This window comes from Etheostoma spectabile, chromosome 3, assembly GCF_008692095.1.
Source record: "Etheostoma spectabile isolate EspeVRDwgs_2016 chromosome 3, UIUC_Espe_1.0, whole genome shotgun sequence".
NCBI lineage: Eukaryota > Metazoa > Chordata > Actinopteri > Perciformes > Percidae > Etheostoma > Etheostoma spectabile.
Window position 1 is genome coordinate 22,036,849 of NC_045735.1, and position 18,552 is coordinate 22,055,400.

The window sequence follows — 18,552 nt, forward strand, 5'->3', positions numbered from 1 at the left end:
CTAGTGAGCGATGCAAAAGACCAATTCTGCTGGTGAGGTTGGACTTGTGCTTATGACAGCAGACTTATGCTTTTCAGAGGCAGTGGTTTTATATCAAAATCCAATTTCATTCGCTTTAATGTGTTACAGTACGTGTAGATCATTTCACCCTGGTTTATGTATAGAGTCTTCACCATACTAGCAATATAGAGAAACAGCTGTTCACAGCTCTCTCTGCTGGCCAAACATGGAAATGAAGGTATCTGAGGGTGAGACTGTTCTACAGTGAGGCGTTTGAAAGTAAAATTTGTTGTTGTTGTTGTTAAAAAGCTTCTAATACCACAGGACTGTCTTCTGAAACCTGCAAGAATAAAACTGTTCTCAGGTCAGCCACTAAAGACACACTGACCCAGTACAACCAGTAGTGGCAGTGGACAAAACAATTTATTCATGGAAGGACAATTATATGCAGCCGTTCGTCACCCTAATCATCGACAGATATTAACACAATAGATAGCAGAAAAAAAGAAACTAAAACTAAAAACAATCAATGCAGAATTGGTACTAAATACATTAATATATAATTATATAGAAGAAAATATAATTAAGAAGCATGTGACTGCCATTAATGAAAATTGACAAACAAAAAAAACTATTTAACAGCTACACTAAAGTAAACATGCAAGTGAGAGCAAATGTTCATCCCCCTCTTTATAAAATGTCTATGCTATGTCTATATTGTTTAAAACATGAGACTGTCTGTGGAAATTAATAAGTGCCCTGTTAAGAGCTTTTCTACAAATATAAAACATGTAGCTAAAAAAAAGAAAATCAAGAAAAATGTGAAGGATGAGGGGTAGGTGTGATTCTGTTAAAATACGAATGAATGAATGAAACCGCACCCTGGATTTCTTTTAGGTATCTAAACCGAAAACATGGTCACGAAAAAACCCCAGCATGCACTGCTGTCAGCCATGTCCACCCTCTATTTTCTAAACCTTCTTTTCCTCTGCAAGAAGAGATTATCACCTGCTGACCTGCAGGTCAAGAGAGGTCCTGCTGACTTTGAGTAACATGCAAATTGGGTCAAGAAGTAGGAGGAGGAAAACACTGCCTCTTCACACTTAACCATAGTTTGATGTTTCAAATTATATGAATATTGTACTGATATGGCTTCAACTATAGAAGGATTTATTATTATTTCTCTTATCATTTGGTTTCACATAACAGTCAAAATGAGTTTGTTGACCACTGCAAAGAAGTCGATAACACCAGAGTCAATGCAAAAAAGTCAAAATTTAAAGTATCCTCACAGTTATGCTTTAACCTCATTGTTTTCTAAGATGATCAATGTATTTACAGCCATTTTTGCGAATATAAGGGCTTATAACGCTTTTCTCAACCTTTATAGTTCAATTCTGGGAGAAAAACACAATGTTGTTTCAAAACCTCTATTTTCATCACAGCTTTTTTCAGAAATGTATTTAGGCTATTATATACCCTTCAGTAATATTTAACAGACATGACGAGATCTCTGAGTTGCCAAAACCTAAAAGAGCTTCATGCTATTATCTGATTTCCTTTGCCCCCATTACGTTGTCTTACAGTGCAACTAATGAATCAGTCCACTTGCTCCAAAGAGGATTACTGTTCTTTCTGCTTAGCTTAGTTATCTCAAATCAGAATAAGGGTGAGGAGAGGTCTGTTGTCTACAGCAGCAATCTGTCTGGCCAGTAAACAGTTGAGCACTCACACAAGTGTAAATGGAGACAGTTCGACTGGAGTTGGATGTTTTGATATTCCCAGATGGAGTGAGGATTGCTACTGCAGAAGAAATCGCAGAATGGGAGCTTAAGGCTGCAAGCCAGGTGTCCATACCCACCATCCGACTCTTTGTGGCCCTTTACCCATACAACCCTGCTGCAATGTCCCCCAACTATGAGATGGCTGCAGAGGAGCTGCCTTTTGTGCCAGGCCAGATAATCAAGGTAAAAAAGTGGCTTTATGTAACTTTCAGTTTGTGTTGATTCTAGCGACCACTAGTGTTTTTACCACAACCTGCTGACATAAAGGTCTTTTCTTTATGATACAAAGTTAGCATAAGGCCATACAGTTTTGCTCAGACAGAAAAATATTCATTTACAATAAGAGAATAACTTACAGATACATCGTTACATTTTCAGTTTTAAATACGGTAACTTGGCCTACTTTGGATGTATTGTGAGCTACTGGGTATAACTGTCACTGTGTCACGAGCCAACGCTTTAAGAGATTGTTGTAGCAACCAATACTAACTTAGATTAATATAACACATTTCATGAAACCCACGGACGCTTTACACAAGTAAAGTTACAGGGGGACAAGGGAAAAGATAATAGTCACGTTTCGTGTTTTCTGTTTCCTGTTTTATTTTGAAATTTCTCTGCTCTCCTTAGTGTTGTAAGATTTACTTCCTGTTGTAGATTTTCCTGCCCGTTTGATTACCTGTCCCCGCCATAATGTGTTGCACCTGTGTCTTATTGTCTCCCGTCTTGTGTTTTTAAGTTCAGTCTTTCCTCTTACCCCAGTGTGAGATCGTCTGCTTCCCTGTATTTAGCTTTCAAGCGTTTGTCCTTGTTTTCCTGAGTTCCTGTTGTTTCCCTGGATATTGACCATTGCCTGTATTTGTGGATTTCCCTTTGCTTTTGCTTTTTATGTAGCTGAGTTGTGTATTGTGGGTCCATCTCGCTGTGAGAGTGATAAACGCAAACACGGACTAAATGGACGGGGGATGCAATTTAATGTCTGCTACTGACATTCAACCACACATCGCACATTGTAAAGTTATTTTATGAATGAAACAGACATATTACATACCAGAGGGCAAATTCGGGGTGGGTTAACCGAGTGTGACTTGCGTTGTCGCCCATTGTCTTTCACTTTCCTTTTTAGCTTTAAGTTGTTTTTTGTTCAATGATCTTCTTTCCTGTGATGGTCTTACCCCAGTATCAGCCATAACTACAGCAGATGACTTCTTAAATTACATTACGATACAATTAGGCCCACATAAAGAAATCGCCTGCTACCTTTCACCTGGCAGGATACTCACTAACAGGCTTTTCTGGTGTTACAGAGAAATCTGTGATCAGAATGTGTTACCATAGCGCCGTCTACCTGCCGTAAATCATATCGTGACTTTGCGTGAAAAATCGAACCCGGGCAAATACCTTACTAAAAACTATATAAAAATGAAGTTCTTTTCACTATTAGTCTCGTTTGCTTTTACAGGTCATTTAAGACCATTGTATGAAAAATTAAAAAGATACATATAGTCACTTTAATATAAAAAGTAAAACAGGTAAAAGGGTGTACACTTCTTTTATGGTGCTCTTTAAGTGTGCTTGCATATGCATCTCATTTATTAGAGTGCTATTTCCTCACTTCAGCCTTTGAAAAGCTTCTTAGAAATGATGGTTGATGCATGATGGTGTTTCCTGTTTGGACTACATTCATGCCAGCTGATTGTGTACAAAGATTTTTTCTTTATTTCCTGTCACCGTTTCCAACCGATCAATGTCATTTTTACTGAATTCACTGCTGCGCCATGCAAATATAAATGTATTTATTCCAAACATCCCATAATAAAGAAACATACTGTTGCATTTATTAGGTGTTTGGAGACAAAGACTATGATGGCTTCTATTATGGTGAGTCCGGCGGTCTCTCTGGTTATGTGCCAAGTAACATGGTGGCTGAAATCCCAGTGGATGATGACTACCTGAAGCATCGCCTCATGCAGCAGGGATTCCTCCCTGTGGACCACACAGGTATCAACCCTCTGTTCCTGCAGGACACTGTGCTATAACAGAACACCAAAGCAGGGGTAACATAATGTAACATAGGGGCTGTTCACATTGAGCTGTGAATGTGTGTAACTGTGGAAAGCTACTAACGTTAAATAGCATGCTACAATAAATAAGAATAAGTTAAAGTAATACAGAAAATATCACAAAAAATGTGTGTGAGACACTGTACTTGTAATTTCTACTAGTTCTGTAAGGTAGTTTATGTCAGTTTTTTCTTTGAGATTTCAGGCTCTCGTTGACACATGCAATTTCATTCATTGAAGTTGTGTGATTTCAAAGGAGTGTTTGTGTGTTTGGGCCCACAGGCATGTCTTCAACGCCAGATCTGAGCGACATAGCCAGTATCAATGATGATTTGGTCGTTCGACGAATGGTGGCCCTATTTGATTACGATCCGTGGGAAAGTTCCCCCAACATGGACAGTGAGGTACTGTGACACATGAATCACATTGGGTTTCTAACCACTTTATACTGATTTAGTCTTATCTGTTGTTTTAAATACAAAAAAAGGCGTTTGTAATGTTTCAGAACTCTTTCTGTCTCTCAAAGATGGAACTTGGCTTTCGTTCAGGAGACATCATTTATGTGCTAGGTGACATGGATCGAGATGGATTTTACTACGTGAGTGTCACCTCACAATTACAATTACAATTCAACAATTAGATTCAATAATTCTTGCACTGACTTTTCCACACAAGTTTAACTTTCACCTCTATTTTAGGGGGATCTGCACGGACGACGAGGTTTGGTTCCTTCTAATTACCTGCAGCCGCTACCCTGGAATTAGAAGAAAAAGCCACGCTAAGATGTTTGCTACCAATGCCAAGTCTCAGAGACAGTAAGACATCTGCCGTTTTTGGGACAGTTTATGCGTCCAAAAATGTTTGTTTTTATTTTTCACATTATAGCTTTGCACTGCATGTACTTTAGATTGCAACTCAATAAAGGGTAATAAAGAAGCAACTAATTAACGTTCTATAAGTACTCTAAGAGTTGTCAGTATTGATCAGAATGCGACAAAGTGAAACAAGTTCTTATCATACAATGTTCAGGTGCTTTATTTATTGAAAAGCAAAAATTACCAATCATTTGGTGAAAAAGTACAGAAAATACAAATGTTGTGTATTTTAAAAATCAAAAAGGATCTTTATTCACTTTATATCTGCCCGTCTGCTTTCCTTTTGTTGCTACTCTATGCACTTTCAAAGCCCAACATGAGCCAATTACTTAAAATTAGAGCTTAGATATACAATATATCTATAAATGTAAATGTAATTACTTCAATCACACCTTGATAATGGAGAGACTATTTAGCCTTAATAATACACCTTTATTCTCCGTTGTTTTGCAGACCAGTGTGTATAGTATATCCATATTTGCCTTATGTAGCAATTTTTATGTAAAATGCTTAACAACAGTAACTTTGTATAGGGGAGATTATTCATCATGTTATAAATGCAATAAGTGTAAAACAGAAACTGAAAATAAAGTCTCTTGGATTTGTACAATGCTCACCTGCTCTTTGGTGACCGTAGATCTCAGCTTTACCTGTTCCTACTGATTTTACTCAGTTAATTGAAATCATTTTCTGTTCTGGCAGGTTTTCACATTCCCCATTATCCTCCCAACTTCTAACAAATTAACATAGTGCAACATTAAATGACAAAATCAACAGAGAAATTCAGCAAATTTTCATGATGGGGCCTACATGTTTTAAAGTCTTTCCCACAGAGTCTGTTGGTTTCTTCTTGTATATTTCTCTGCAGCCAACAGTATACTCATCCATAAAGTAGGAAACACTACACTGTGTAGTAGAGTTTAGTAGTGCTTTCTACTTTATGGGTGACAACACTGTACATCAGTAGCTTCTGGTCGTTCCACAGCAAACAATGAAGACATGACGGGTGGGGTAAAGGCAAGTTTTCACACTTTAAATTAAACACAAGCACATTCTCTAACATCATTTTATAACTGAAGAACATGAAAACAGTTTGCACACATGCATTTGGCAGAAACGTGCTTAAAGGTATGCTGATATAGGACAATAATGAAACATAAAGTACATACTCATGTATATTTCCGTGCGTTTTAATTGGAAGGAAATAACTAGTAAAAGCAAATACAGTCAAATAACGGTCAAAATTAAATAGTTAGAGTCACTTGCTGTCAGGGCCTTACCATCGTTTGGACGCCGCAGAAGAAAGAAAACCCAGAAGTGAACGTGATCTTTTTATTAACCCTGTCTGAGTCACGTGGTTAACACAGGAAAAGCTCCAACAGTCACACACACACACACACACACAGACACAGACACACACACACACACACACACACACACACACACACACACACACACACACACACACACACACACACACACACACACACACAGGCACACACAAACTATATATGCAGGGAAGTGTATGCAGATATGCTCATGTACACAGACACACACACACAAATGCGCGCACACACACACACTAGTGGGAATAGTATTTGAAAACATGTACTTAGGTATGTGACCATGTCCCTTTTACAGTTTTTTTTTATTGCTAAATGACACTGGTCACAACTGAAGCCCCATGTGCAAAACTACTAACTACTACTACTAACTACAGTCCACATCACCTGCAAAACGCATTCACAGCAACACAACTCTTCACACATGTATCAGAACAGGCTCAGTGCAGCCAAGCACTCGGAACAATCCTCACTGAGATAACACACACTGAGAGTAGAAAGACCACCATCAAAAACCGAGACAGAACATACTAACTTTTTGTCTTTACAGTTTCAGTTTTAACACCAATCAATAGTTTCTTTAAGAAGACTGACATTATTTTATTTCCCATTTTATTTCATACAAGTTTTGAGGTAAATAAGAATGTCAGTTTGCGTACATACAGTAAATACATATACAGTATATATATATTGCATACATGTATTTATTTTTTGTCTGTTTGTCTTTGTCATTTATGTGATTACTAGATATGTTACAAACTAAAGGTATGTAATAGTCTAGTAAAAGTGTTTTTATCAACAAATTGGATGTCTTCTCTTGCCACAAACCTACATTATCTCTAAATACTAATGACTTTGGTGTTCACTTTGCTTACACCTCTATTACTTGTGCAGTTTTACTGTAGTAAAGGTAAACTGCTGTAGATCCACAGTGTTGTACAGGCTGTGGTTAAAGTCATGGTCTAAGTGTGTAGAGTTTGGAAAACTGTGTTCAAGTAATGAAAAACAAACGAGTTTGGTCCACATGAACTGCTGCTGTGCAGACTGTAGTTAGAGTTTTACACATGTGGCTCCAGTTGTGCCCACTGTCGTTTAGCAATCGAAAGAAAAGAAAAACTGTAGTAAATAAATGATTATTTGTATAGCTTTCTAAAAAGAGATTTTTTAATTATATGCACAAACCGGTAGCTGGTAGTTTTAGGTTATTCTAACAATACAGCATTTTAGAGTAGCCTATTATATTTATTTTAATGTGCAATTATCCTCAGTATAAAGTAACTGTAACCATCAGATAAATGTTAAATGAAAATTTCACAATCAAAAAATATTCAAAATAACAGTACCTCAGAATTTGACTTAAATTTTGGGAAGTGTGCTTAGTTACTTTTCACATCTGCACCCAAACACACACACACAGACACACGCACATACACACACGCAAATTACAAACCTACGCCCATGAAGCCATGGCAGACTGCACCACTGCTGCTAAACAATACCTCATCCCTTTTAAGGACATGCAGTTATGACAAGACACCTGCTTTAAAAAAAGAAAGTCAGACACTAAAGCAGATATATATTGATCCTAGTAATAGTATCTGTGGTTATATAATGATCTGAGGTCAAACAAATTACTGATGCAGCATTGAGGCATGTACTTTGACTAAAATAGCAACATATTGATGAAAACAATTGTTAGCAGACTTATTGATTGGGTGTGCTTATTTTAGAGAATTTAAATGATTATGTTTGCACAGGGAGCATGGTGCTCAATATCTTTAACAGTCGTGCAAGTCCAAAATCTTCTGTATAGATCACAGGAAGAGATTCATATCTCATTTATATTTCTGAGAACTCTTTCACGCCTGCATGTTTCTGACAAGGTGTGGGTGGGGGATGGTGGTGCAAGGCCCTTCCCTATCCCAGCAGCAAATGTGCAATATGCTTGCAACAACAGAAACTTCGCAAATAGAATAGAGACGGGCCTGTGTCCTCCGTTGTCACGACAACCCAAACCTCAGAGTCACACCAAGTGAAAGAAGAGGAAGTGGGGGAGGAGCGGCATGCACAAACCGAGAGATGTCCTTGTGAGAAAAGAGAAACAAGAAAAGACAAGTAGACGGTAATAAGTAATGTAGCAGATGAAAGGTTGTAAATGGAGGAATTGACAAAAAGTGTAGTAGCTGCAAGGAATCAGACACTAAAAGCACATGTCCTGTCATATAAAACATATAAAGGTTGTATTACTTTGTGATTAAGTGTCCATATGTGTGTTGTCCAACAAACAAGGACTGAGCCTCTGCAGCAAGCAAGCATGACTGTGCATCCTGCTGATTATCTCAGCTCTGTTGCACCAGTGGCCGTCCTTGCATCAGGTATCTATTCCTGTGCAACATGGGATTACACCCGAAGTGATCTCCTTGAGTACTTAGGGTGGTATAGATAGTCAGAGTGCCAACAACAAGCGCATCATTTAATGACACCAGTAGGTAAAGTATTTAGGACACTGCTTAGGACTGATTGAATTATATTTTACCTTTGCTAATTGATGTCAAGAAGTCAATCCTCTTCTGTTGTGCAATGGTGCAAAGGTAGCTGTGAAAGTACTTTTCTTTGTAATTGTTGCTGCAGTTAAAGTTGTTTTGTATTGTAATCAGGAAATATCATTAAGAGTATTGAAATCAGCCATGTTTGAACAGTTATGACGAATCTATCAAATATACTGTATTTGCTCACACACACTACAAAAAGCCAACATTCCTGTTTCTGTCCAGTCAAATGTTGTAACTTTCTCTTTACATCATGGCTGTGGGTTTGTAAGTAAGTCACAAAAGGAGAGATGAAACTTCCCCAGGACTCCTAAACATTGAAATAAAACATTTGACGGTATTCATGCCCTTTTTTTTAAATTTGTGTACAGGATGCAACTGCTACCCAAAGTTGAATGCAAGCACAGTCCAAGCTGTTAATCCGACTTGTTTGGTGCTGCCACAAAGAGGATGTTAGAGGAAGTGACGCTCTGACTGTTACTAATGTAAAGTGCAATACAGTAACCTAGATTGGAAGAAAATATGTGCATGTGCAACTTTTATTACAACACCATGTTATAATTTGTGTAAATGAAGACAGCAAAAATCTTAAAAATGCCACATTTAATTTCTCCACAGTAGCAATTACACTTATGCTATTACATCATGTTTTACGAACAGCTGAGATAAAACATCATGTACCAAAGTCTGAACCTTTTAAACAAGCAACATCATTTAGATGATTCACTGGACACTGTGAGAAAAGAACGTTCAGAGTTCAAATATCTGCAGACGGGAAGGAAGCACTTCAGGATTACAATCGCGTGTATTGTGATAACGTATCACATCAGGTAACATCATGTGCTATTAGTCACTAAAACGTTCTGTAACTGTGCAAACAAAAGTGAAAATGATTCATCAGTATTTTCAGTCAACTTCAGTGCAGTTTGTTGCAAAATAATTTGACAAAGTATGAGGTGTCAAGATGCTAAATGTACAACAACTCACATTTGATACACAAAACAAAGATAGAAATTAATTATGACGCATGCTTTGAAGTATTAGGTTGTCTTTACAACCGCACACAGTGCATACAGTAGATTCACACAATGTTAAATATGCAGTACATAACATTTCATATTGGACATCATCAGTGGACATGTAGACAGCGTTATTTATTAATAAATGTTAGGTGGAGGGAGACAAGGAAAGGGCAGTGGACACCAGCACTAACATGATGAGTAACAAAGCGCTAGCCAAAGCAACATGACCTCCAGAGTAATACACCTGCCGTGTGTTCAAGGGCTGCACTGGTCTGTAGGTTCCTACCATCTGCTTTCCATTGGAAAACTGCAGCTTGGAGAACGCAGCGAGCTGGTACAAAAATCACAACAGACAAAAGAAAAGAAAAAGTAAAAATTCTGTAAAAACACAGGGTGGGTAAAGTGGTAGGACAGGTATAGGCTACTCAAATGATTTGCTTAAAGGTCCAATGTGTAAGAATGTTTTCCATCTAGCGCTGAGATCATATTTCGCAATCAACTCTCTTGCACCTCGCAGTTCAAAGTACGTATTACAGCTACGCCTTCACGCTTCAAAAAGACGGTCTCTTGCTCTTCTCCTTTTTCTTTTTCCGGGCAAGGAAGAAGACTCCTGTTCCTGAAATTGCGATTTTGATTACGTGCGGTCCCCCATGTTTCCTTCTTCAAACTTGCCAGGCCCGGGAAGCAATGATACCCATTTGCAGCATTAACAGCAGCTAAAACGTGAAGGCTGAGCAGTATGTCCTGTATGTCCCTTACCGAATAGGAGTGTCTACCCCAGTTCATGCAAATGTAAAATTTCAGGCCAAAATAAATACTTGGAAGTGATGGAGGTGGTAAATATTAATGAAAAGGGACAAGTTTGTGAACGGGCAAAACATATGTTGACTAAACATGTTACACACTGGGCCTTTAAGCATTTTCTAATGAATATTTTTTTAACAATGGATCAAATGACTAGTAATAGTGTAATAATAGTATAGTGTAATAATAGTAGTAATAGTGTAATAGTGTAACAGTAATAGCGATACACCCGTAGAGAATTATTAATTGATTCCTTTTCCTTAGCTCCAAGACGTGCTTTTATCATTTTTTTCCGCTTAATGTTTTGGTTTTCAGGAAGAAACTGATTTGATTTACTCTCACAGCTCTCATGTGTCCTTCTTAGCATGAAAACACTACTTGCCCCCCATCATGTGTTCCTTTTTTGTAGCTGGGAATATGTTAAAAGCATGCAGAAATGCAAAAATTATTCAAAATATTCAAATATTTTCTATTTTTTCATTTTTACAATTTTGTGAAAATAATTACCTGGTTCCTGCTCAGAGGAACTGTGTTTTCGAACAGGCTCCAGACGACAGCTTCATCACAGTCAGGTGTAGTGAGAGAGCCATCATAACGGAAGTACTTGGTCATATTTTTTTGAGGAGGTATTAACATTTCCAGGGACACACCCGTCAGTGTCGTGCTGTTGGCTTGTTTTAAAAAATATCAACAAGTCAATGAAGTTAACATGAAATACAGTATTTTATAACAACAAGATTATTACATTATTGAGGTGTTACAAAAGATGTTTATGACATTGTGTTATCTCACAACAATTGCAATTTAGTCTAATGCTACAATCAGCAGCACATGTGAAACCCAATACACAATCTTGCAGGAAGATAAAGAGTGAAATTATAATTTTTCCATGTGAGCAGATATGACTTACTGGGTTGTGTGATGTTATTCAGAGCATTAATAAGGGGATCAAATTTCTTATTTGCAGACTTGGACTCCTGGAAGAATAAAATGTTAAAGTTACAAAAGTCACTGTTTTTAAGGATTATTTTAAATGTAAATGTGCTGTATTTATATAGCGCTTTTCCAGTCTTAACAACTGCTCAAAGCGCTTTTACATCTACAGGAAACATTCACCATTCACACACATTCATACACTGGCCGGGCTACCGTACAAAGTGCGGCTCATCAGATACACACTCACACTCCGACGCGGGGGTAACTCGGGGTTCAGTGTCTTGCCCAAGGACACTTCGACAATGACTGCAGGGGCGGGGATCGAACCACCAACCTTCCGATTGGCAGGCAACCGCTCTACCATTAAGCCACAGCCGCCCCTGTGTTTAAGCCTTTATTTTGACAGGATAGCTGAAGACATGAAGGGGGAGAGAGAGGGGGGATGACATGCAGCAAAGGGCTGCAGGTCGGAGTCAAACCAGGGCCTGCTGCGTCATAAAGTAAACCGTCTATATATGGGCACCCGCTCTCCCAACTGAGCTACCCGGGCACCCACAAAAGTCACATTTTTGTAAAAGTTGAGCCAACTTACTCTACATGAGTTGGTTCAAACAGATGCTGAAACTTTGTTAACGGTGTATTGCTTTATGTTGCTTGTGATCTACTAATGGTTTAATTCTTTTCCAAAAGAATAATTCAGTTTTTTATCACAGCATTAAAACTACCCTTGTAAAGTTACTTATTAACTGATGACTGCAAATTCCAGTGAATGCTTTGTTTTAAAATGTGTTCAACTATTTCTTTGACATACGTTAGGTTGCAATTCTTGGGCCATTTATGTAACTTTCTTTTTAAATTGAAGATCATTGTTAATGGCATATCCAGCAATATTTTATTGTAAGTCTAAGATTTCAGAAGCTCTTGTTAAATTTAATTTACCACCAAGTCAACAACTATTGATTGATATAATGATGAGAAAGTGTTAAGTCCTGTTCTTCTGTCGCAGTTATAACAGCTTTAAAATGTGTCAAAAGTCTGATGCCAGTGGATCAAGTATAATACAAATATTATGATTTTGTATGAACTTTGGGATCTGTAGATCTTTGTAATTACTGAATATATGGCCCACTCACTACATTTCAAGAAGGATGCTATTGAACAACAAATATTGCACCTTTTCCATCCAACAATTCTCCCCAATCTCCATTTTTTTATTGCACAATAATCAAAGAAAATCACCTCAAATAAAAATCCAAGAACTGCCACCCCTGTGCGGTCTTCTACAGCCTGGGATAAATTGTTGTGTTCTTCTTTTATGTGGACAATATGCATCTGTAGATAGCATAAAATATTAAATAAATATTCACTATTTCAGTTATTTGAAGACATAAGATGGCTTCATCACATAAGACACATCCATCCCAACATGTCTTACCTCCATTGGAAATTGCTCTCCATCAATGGTGTGTTCAGAGCCCGGCCCTCCATCTTTGCCCCAATGCAGGTGAAGTTGAACTGCCTTGTAAGATGTAACCAGATTTCCTTCTTCGATCCTTATACTAGAGGGTAAATCCAGTTGAACTAGAAAAAACATTCAAGACATAATATCAAAATTCAGGCAAAATAACACACCTCAGTGACGATTACATAAGGACTTTTTGGATTTGGTTTCAAAGATTGTCACTGTTTTGCAGCTTCTTTGGGCGTCTGGGAAACATTTTATTGTACCAGAGGAAGCGTGACTGCAGAACCTTTTTTACAATCACTGTTATCAATTTTGCCACCTCTTCTACCATTTAAGATCATTATCTCAATGGTGTACAACTTAGGGGATTTCCTTATGACTATTTTACAGCCAGTTGTCTTTAGTCAAGTTGATTTAATATCACTCATTGACTTTTTGGTTTTTTTCCCAAATCTTTTTCATATTAAACTGCAAAAATCAAGAGACATACCCGTGTGTCCGTTGTTGATGAGGCGACCATGAAAAACCTCTTGATAGCCAGTGAAGTGAAAAGGAGTGAGCCGTTCATCTGGTAGTACTCTCCTTGTAACAATGTTCACTGGAGACTGAGATCTGCCACTGCAGTACTGTGAAACCACTCCCCATTCTTCTGGACCTGTGAAGGCAGCAAGGTGAAAAAAGGTAACACCACAACTACATATTTCCTTATTTTATTTGATCTGTTAATGGCTTTCCTTGAAGTTTACCTGTGCAGGTGTGATTGCATGTAACTTGGGACTGGTAGCACCAATCTGCCAACACATGTTTGAGTCATTTAAAATAAAGTAAAATGAAATTAAATAAAAAACAGCATGAAAAACACAAGCTTTCAGCTGAGGAATAATGTATATTTGAGAAACAAATCTTTGAAAGTTTTTCTTTGTAATGAATAAGCTCACTATAAGTGTAATATCATGCAACGTAATCACAAAGAAAGAATCCTGTCTACACTGACATTTTAAAAAGTCAAATAACTGAATTAGTTTTTATTCCTTAGTGAACGTACCTGCCCCTGAGACAACCTTCGAGAAAGATGCAAAGCAAAATAAAACAGGTACAAGCAGCATTGTAAATGTATTGTATCTTTCCGAGTTTGCCTGCTTTGACTTGAACATTTTGGTAGATGATGGCAGAAACAGAGTTCAACCAGTCTGTTATGAGACAGGTAGACCCACCTCTCAATCCCACCCACACCTCATGCCTCCATTTTATGACTCCTGATTCTTGTAAACACTGATATAAGGCAAGGCAAGGCTGCTTTATTTGTACTGCACATTTCAGCAACAGGGCAATTCAAAGTACTTTACATATAACATTAAAGAGCAGTTCTAAACAATTCAAAAATTAAAAACAGATAAAATACAAGAAAAATTTACTGTGCAATATAAGAAATTAACAATTATTTAAAGCATCAAAAAGAAAGGTCTTCAGCCTTGATTTAAAACAGCTGAGAGTTGTGGTGGACCTGCAATTTTTGGAGTTTGTTCCAGATATGAGGAACATAAAAACCGTTTAGTTCTGACTCTAGGGACAGCAAGCAGACTTGTCCCAAACCACCTGGACTGGGTGGGTCAGACATGTATTTCAGCCTTAAACTGTTTAGTGATATGTAACGCAGCAATGTATTTTGAATCAATTCTTTGAGACACAGGAAATCAGTGTAAAGACTTCAGAACTGAAGTGATGTGATCCACTTTCTTCTGTCTTAGTGAAGACTTGAACAGCAGCATTCTGAATCAGCTGCAGCTGTCTGATTTTTTAAGGGGACGTGTAAAGACACCATTATAGTAGTCAAGTCCACTGAAGATAAAGGCATGGACACATTTTTCCAAATCCTGCTGAGACATAAGTTATTTAACTTGTGATATATTGTTAAGGTGATAACAGGCTGTCTTTGTAATTGTCTTAATGTGGCTGTTAAAATTCAGGTCTGAGTCCATGACTACACCAAGATTTCTGTCTTTGTCTGTTGTTTTTAACATTTTTTTTAACATTGTTTGAAGCTGAGCGCTGACTTTTAATCGGTCCTCCGATTAAATTAACCACCTCAGTTTTTTCTTCATTTAATTAAAGAACATTCTAGGAGATCCAGTTGTTAATTTGTTCAATGCACTTAGTCAGTTTTTGCATTGGACTATAGTCCCCTAGCGATAAGGTTATGTAAATTTGTGTGTTATCCGCAAAACTATGGTAACTTATTTTGTTGTTTTCCATAGTCTGAGCAAGTGGAAGCATGTAGATGTTAAACAGAAGAGGCCCCAGAATGGAGCCTTAGGCGGACTCCGCACATCATATTTGTATGCTCAGATGCATAATTACCTATAGAAACAAAGTAGTCCCTATTTTTTACATAAGGAGGATTCAAACCAATTTAGTACTGAGCCGTAAAGTCCAACCCAGTTTTCCAATCGGTCTAGTAATATGCCATGGTTTGTGCACAGAGATAGTGCCTTTAAAGAAACCATAGGAATTGTGAGAGAGCGCAACATCAGTCGTTCACAAATGTTCAGACCCTTGGAGATAGTTAAAAAGGCTAATCATGTCCAGAGTGTGTGGGCTCTGTCACGTGCTGAGTCAGTCCATAGCTATCAAAAGCACACTTCTTTGGTCCCTCTGTCCTAGGGATTGTCAAAATGAGTGTTAAAATCACCAACAATAATCGCACAGTCAAATTAATCCAGATTATAGACAGCAGTTCAGTAAAGTCATGGAAGAAGGTTTCGATTTTCCAGCTCGCTCCATCAGTGGTGAAGGAGTTAGCTAAGGCTACCGTTAGCGATGCTAAGCCGACGTCATGACCAAACCTTAGCTATTGGTTATGGCTGATCCAGAGTGGCTCTGGGCAGATCCAGTCATTTTAAATTTTAAATTTAATTTTTTAATTGTCTCTCCCCCCCACCCTAACCAGGGGAGAGATTGGAGAGAGTTCTAGCCCAACCAGGCTCCTCTCTTTACCCTGTCTCTCTTGGTTTTGCTGTAATAGTTTTAGACAGCTGGGGACATCCTTTGATACACTGAGCTCCTCTCTCCTCTATCTTCCTATCTTTTCATTTATGTGCATCCATGTCCCAGAAATGCTTGTTACTGACCTATCTCTGAGGAGTCATTCCCCGGAGTCCTTATGTTCTTTTTTCCCCAGCATGTTCCCTCGGACCAGAGATGCTCCAAAATCATGGTAGCAGGTGTTGCCATGGTCCCGCTACATGTTCTGCGGTGCCATGTTCATCTGCTACACTCTGCAGTGCCCAGCTACGTCCTGCTGTGCCTTGTAATGCCGCACAGTGCCCTGCTATGCCATGAACTACTACAAAGAACTGCTACAAACTACTACTATTTTTTCTATTTTTGTTATTTCCACTAACCCCAACCGGCCCGTCAGACACTGCCTACCAAGAGCCTGGGTCTGTCCGAGGTTTCTGCCTAAAAGGAAGTTTTTCCTCGCCACTGTCGCACTGTTGCTTGCTCTGGAGGAAACTACTAGAACTGTTGGGTCCTTGTAAATTCTGGAGTGTGGTCTAGACCTACTCTATCTGTAAAGTGTCTTGAGATAAATTTTGTTATGAATTGATAATATAAATAAAATTGAATTGAAATTGAATTGAATTGAGATAAGTCTTGTTATGAATTGATACTATAAATAAAATTGAATTGAAATTGAATTGAAATTAAACTTCAAGAGAGTACCCGCCTTCAAGGAAGTTAACACATGTCAAAGGAAAGTGGATAGACTCTCTGTAGCCTACAAATGAAATGTACCAGAGTATGGTAGGACCAGGCTAATGGACCAGCGTCTGGTAGGACCAGGTTAATGGACCAGAATCTGGTAGAACCAGGTTTATGGACCAGAATTAGGTAGAACCAGACTAATGGACCAGAATCTGGTAGGACCAGGCTAATGGACAGGAGTCTGGTAGGACCAGGCTAATGGACCCAAGTCTGGTAAGATCAGGTTAATGGACCAGAGTCTGGTAGGACCAGGTTAATGGACCAGAGTCTGGTAGGACCAGGCTAATGGACCAGAGTCTGGTAGGACCAGGCTAATGGACCCAAGTCTGGTAGGATCAGGCTTTATCACAACATAAATTGAGGAAGAATTGAATACACATGGCTGGGGCTTGTCCAGGAAAGAGTCATGCAGGAGTGCAGCCTGGACCAGGCACATATCAATTCAAGCTTTCTTCATTTCGTACACAAGCATCCTTGTCAGTCTGGGGAGAAAGGAGTTGGTTAGCCGTCCTTGAGGGGACAGAGGTGACTGGTGTTTTACTTTTGGTGACTGTGTCAAAACTTGGGCAGTTTGATGCAGGGGGTGAATGATGGGAGAAGGAAGGGGGGAAAATTAGGTTCCAGCATATACCAGCTGCTTCATCTGGGGAAAAGAGGGGAAAGGGTGAGTAGAGAGAGCGATGGCATGGGTGGGGTGTACGGATCCTAAAAGATATCAAGGTTGGTGAGGGGGTTTGAGGGGTGTTGGACGGGTGAAGAGGGGGGTTGAGATTTCTCATCTCTACTTTGGGGCCTCCTATGGTCAAATCTCTGCTCAGGTGGGGGCTGTGGAGCATCACTGCTGCGCTTTTTTATATTTTGTCTATGGCCAAGGAAGCAGATGTGTGGCGCAGTAAGTACAGTAAGTTAAAGGTGAACAGCTTTACTCCTGGCTTGTTAAGTAAAAGTCCATCTGCTTTAAAAAGATGTCTGTGGTCCCAGAAAAAATTAAAATTTTCAATGAACTGCAGAGAATGGACGGTACATGGTACAGTTAAAAGCCATGTGTTCAGTGCCAACAAAGCAAACACCCATATTTGAAGACATAGATATTTCCACCCTTATTAATTTATTGACTTATGGAAATCTCAAGCCTGAATGATGCAGTTTATGATGCAGTTTATGATGCATTTTAGATTTGACCCAACTTAACTTTCGGGACCCTTTCGTTTCCATCGGGTCAAAATGACCTGTGACTTATATGGGGTTTTAAAAACAATTATGAAATAAAATTTTACTTCATAGTCTATTAACAAATATTGTCTTTATGTCAATTTCAAACAATTGAGATAACATATATGTTTAGGGAATGCAATCAGTCTCTACTAGAACACAATTTAAAAAATGGAAGTGTGGTTCGTTTTTTGTCATAAGTTATAATTCATGTTAAAAATCCACTATGTGATCATTCTTATCTTGGAAAAAACATAAGTGGTCATATCCAGAACAATTCATGAATTGAGTCGGGAATACATGTTTATCACAGAAAATAAGGTAAGGCCATTGATTTGCAGGTAGAAAAATGTAACGTGTACCATTTTTCTTCTTGTAAAAATTTGAAACGTGTCAATTTGACCCGAATACCATACAAGGGTTAAGGTGCAACAAGGAATCTTTTCTTGATTACAACCGGGAGGCAGAGTTATCAGTAAATGACAGATGGTAATTCATCTACAATTACTATTGTCATTGATTGCATCTAGATATGAATGTGGATAACATTATTGACAGTGAGCTGCTTGCTAATGTTACATATCTAGCAATGAATTGGCAAAAACATGTTTTATTTCTCTGATTCAGCGGCCCTCCCTCTCTTTATTTACTCTCTAGCTCGCTCCATTGTTTGTGCTTTTGGCACACATTGACACACCTATCTGCTATTTTGACCAGTTAACAGGATCACTTCA

At 38.4% G+C, this 18,552-nt stretch overlaps 2 protein-coding genes and 1 long non-coding RNA gene across 3 annotated transcripts; 1 reads left to right on the forward strand and 2 right to left on the reverse strand.

The window, feature by feature from the left end:
• Nucleotides 1-1,587: 1,587 nt before the first annotated feature.
• On the forward strand, nucleotides 1,588-5,327 carry LOC116679851 (RIMS-binding protein 2). Its single transcript, XM_032509335.1, has 5 exons — nucleotides 1,588-1,967; nucleotides 3,629-3,785; nucleotides 4,130-4,251; nucleotides 4,374-4,445; nucleotides 4,546-5,327. The coding sequence occupies exons 1-5, from the start codon at nucleotides 1,743-1,745 to the stop codon at nucleotides 4,609-4,611; spliced, it is 642 nt and encodes a 213-aa protein (XP_032365226.1). The 5' UTR covers nucleotides 1,588-1,742; the 3' UTR covers nucleotides 4,612-5,327.
• On the reverse strand, nucleotides 3,276-4,683 carry LOC116679858 (uncharacterized). Its single transcript, XR_004329522.1, has 2 exons — nucleotides 4,535-4,683; nucleotides 3,276-3,770 (listed from the first exon to the last, which is right to left on the reverse strand). It is a non-coding gene; the product is annotated as an uncharacterized LOC116679858 (long non-coding RNA).
• Nucleotides 5,328-9,059: 3,732 nt separating the features above from the next.
• Nucleotides 9,060-14,121, reverse strand: ca4b (carbonic anhydrase IV b). Its single transcript, XM_032511142.1, has 8 exons — nucleotides 13,887-14,121; nucleotides 13,588-13,632; nucleotides 13,332-13,496; nucleotides 12,812-12,957; nucleotides 12,616-12,708; nucleotides 11,351-11,417; nucleotides 10,948-11,111; nucleotides 9,060-9,967 (listed from the first exon to the last, which is right to left on the reverse strand). Exons 1-8 carry the CDS (start codon nucleotides 13,993-13,995, stop codon nucleotides 9,782-9,784), a joined length of 975 nt encoding a protein of 324 aa, XP_032367033.1. The 5' UTR covers nucleotides 13,996-14,121; the 3' UTR covers nucleotides 9,060-9,781.
• Nucleotides 14,122-18,552: the final 4,431 nt, after the last annotated feature.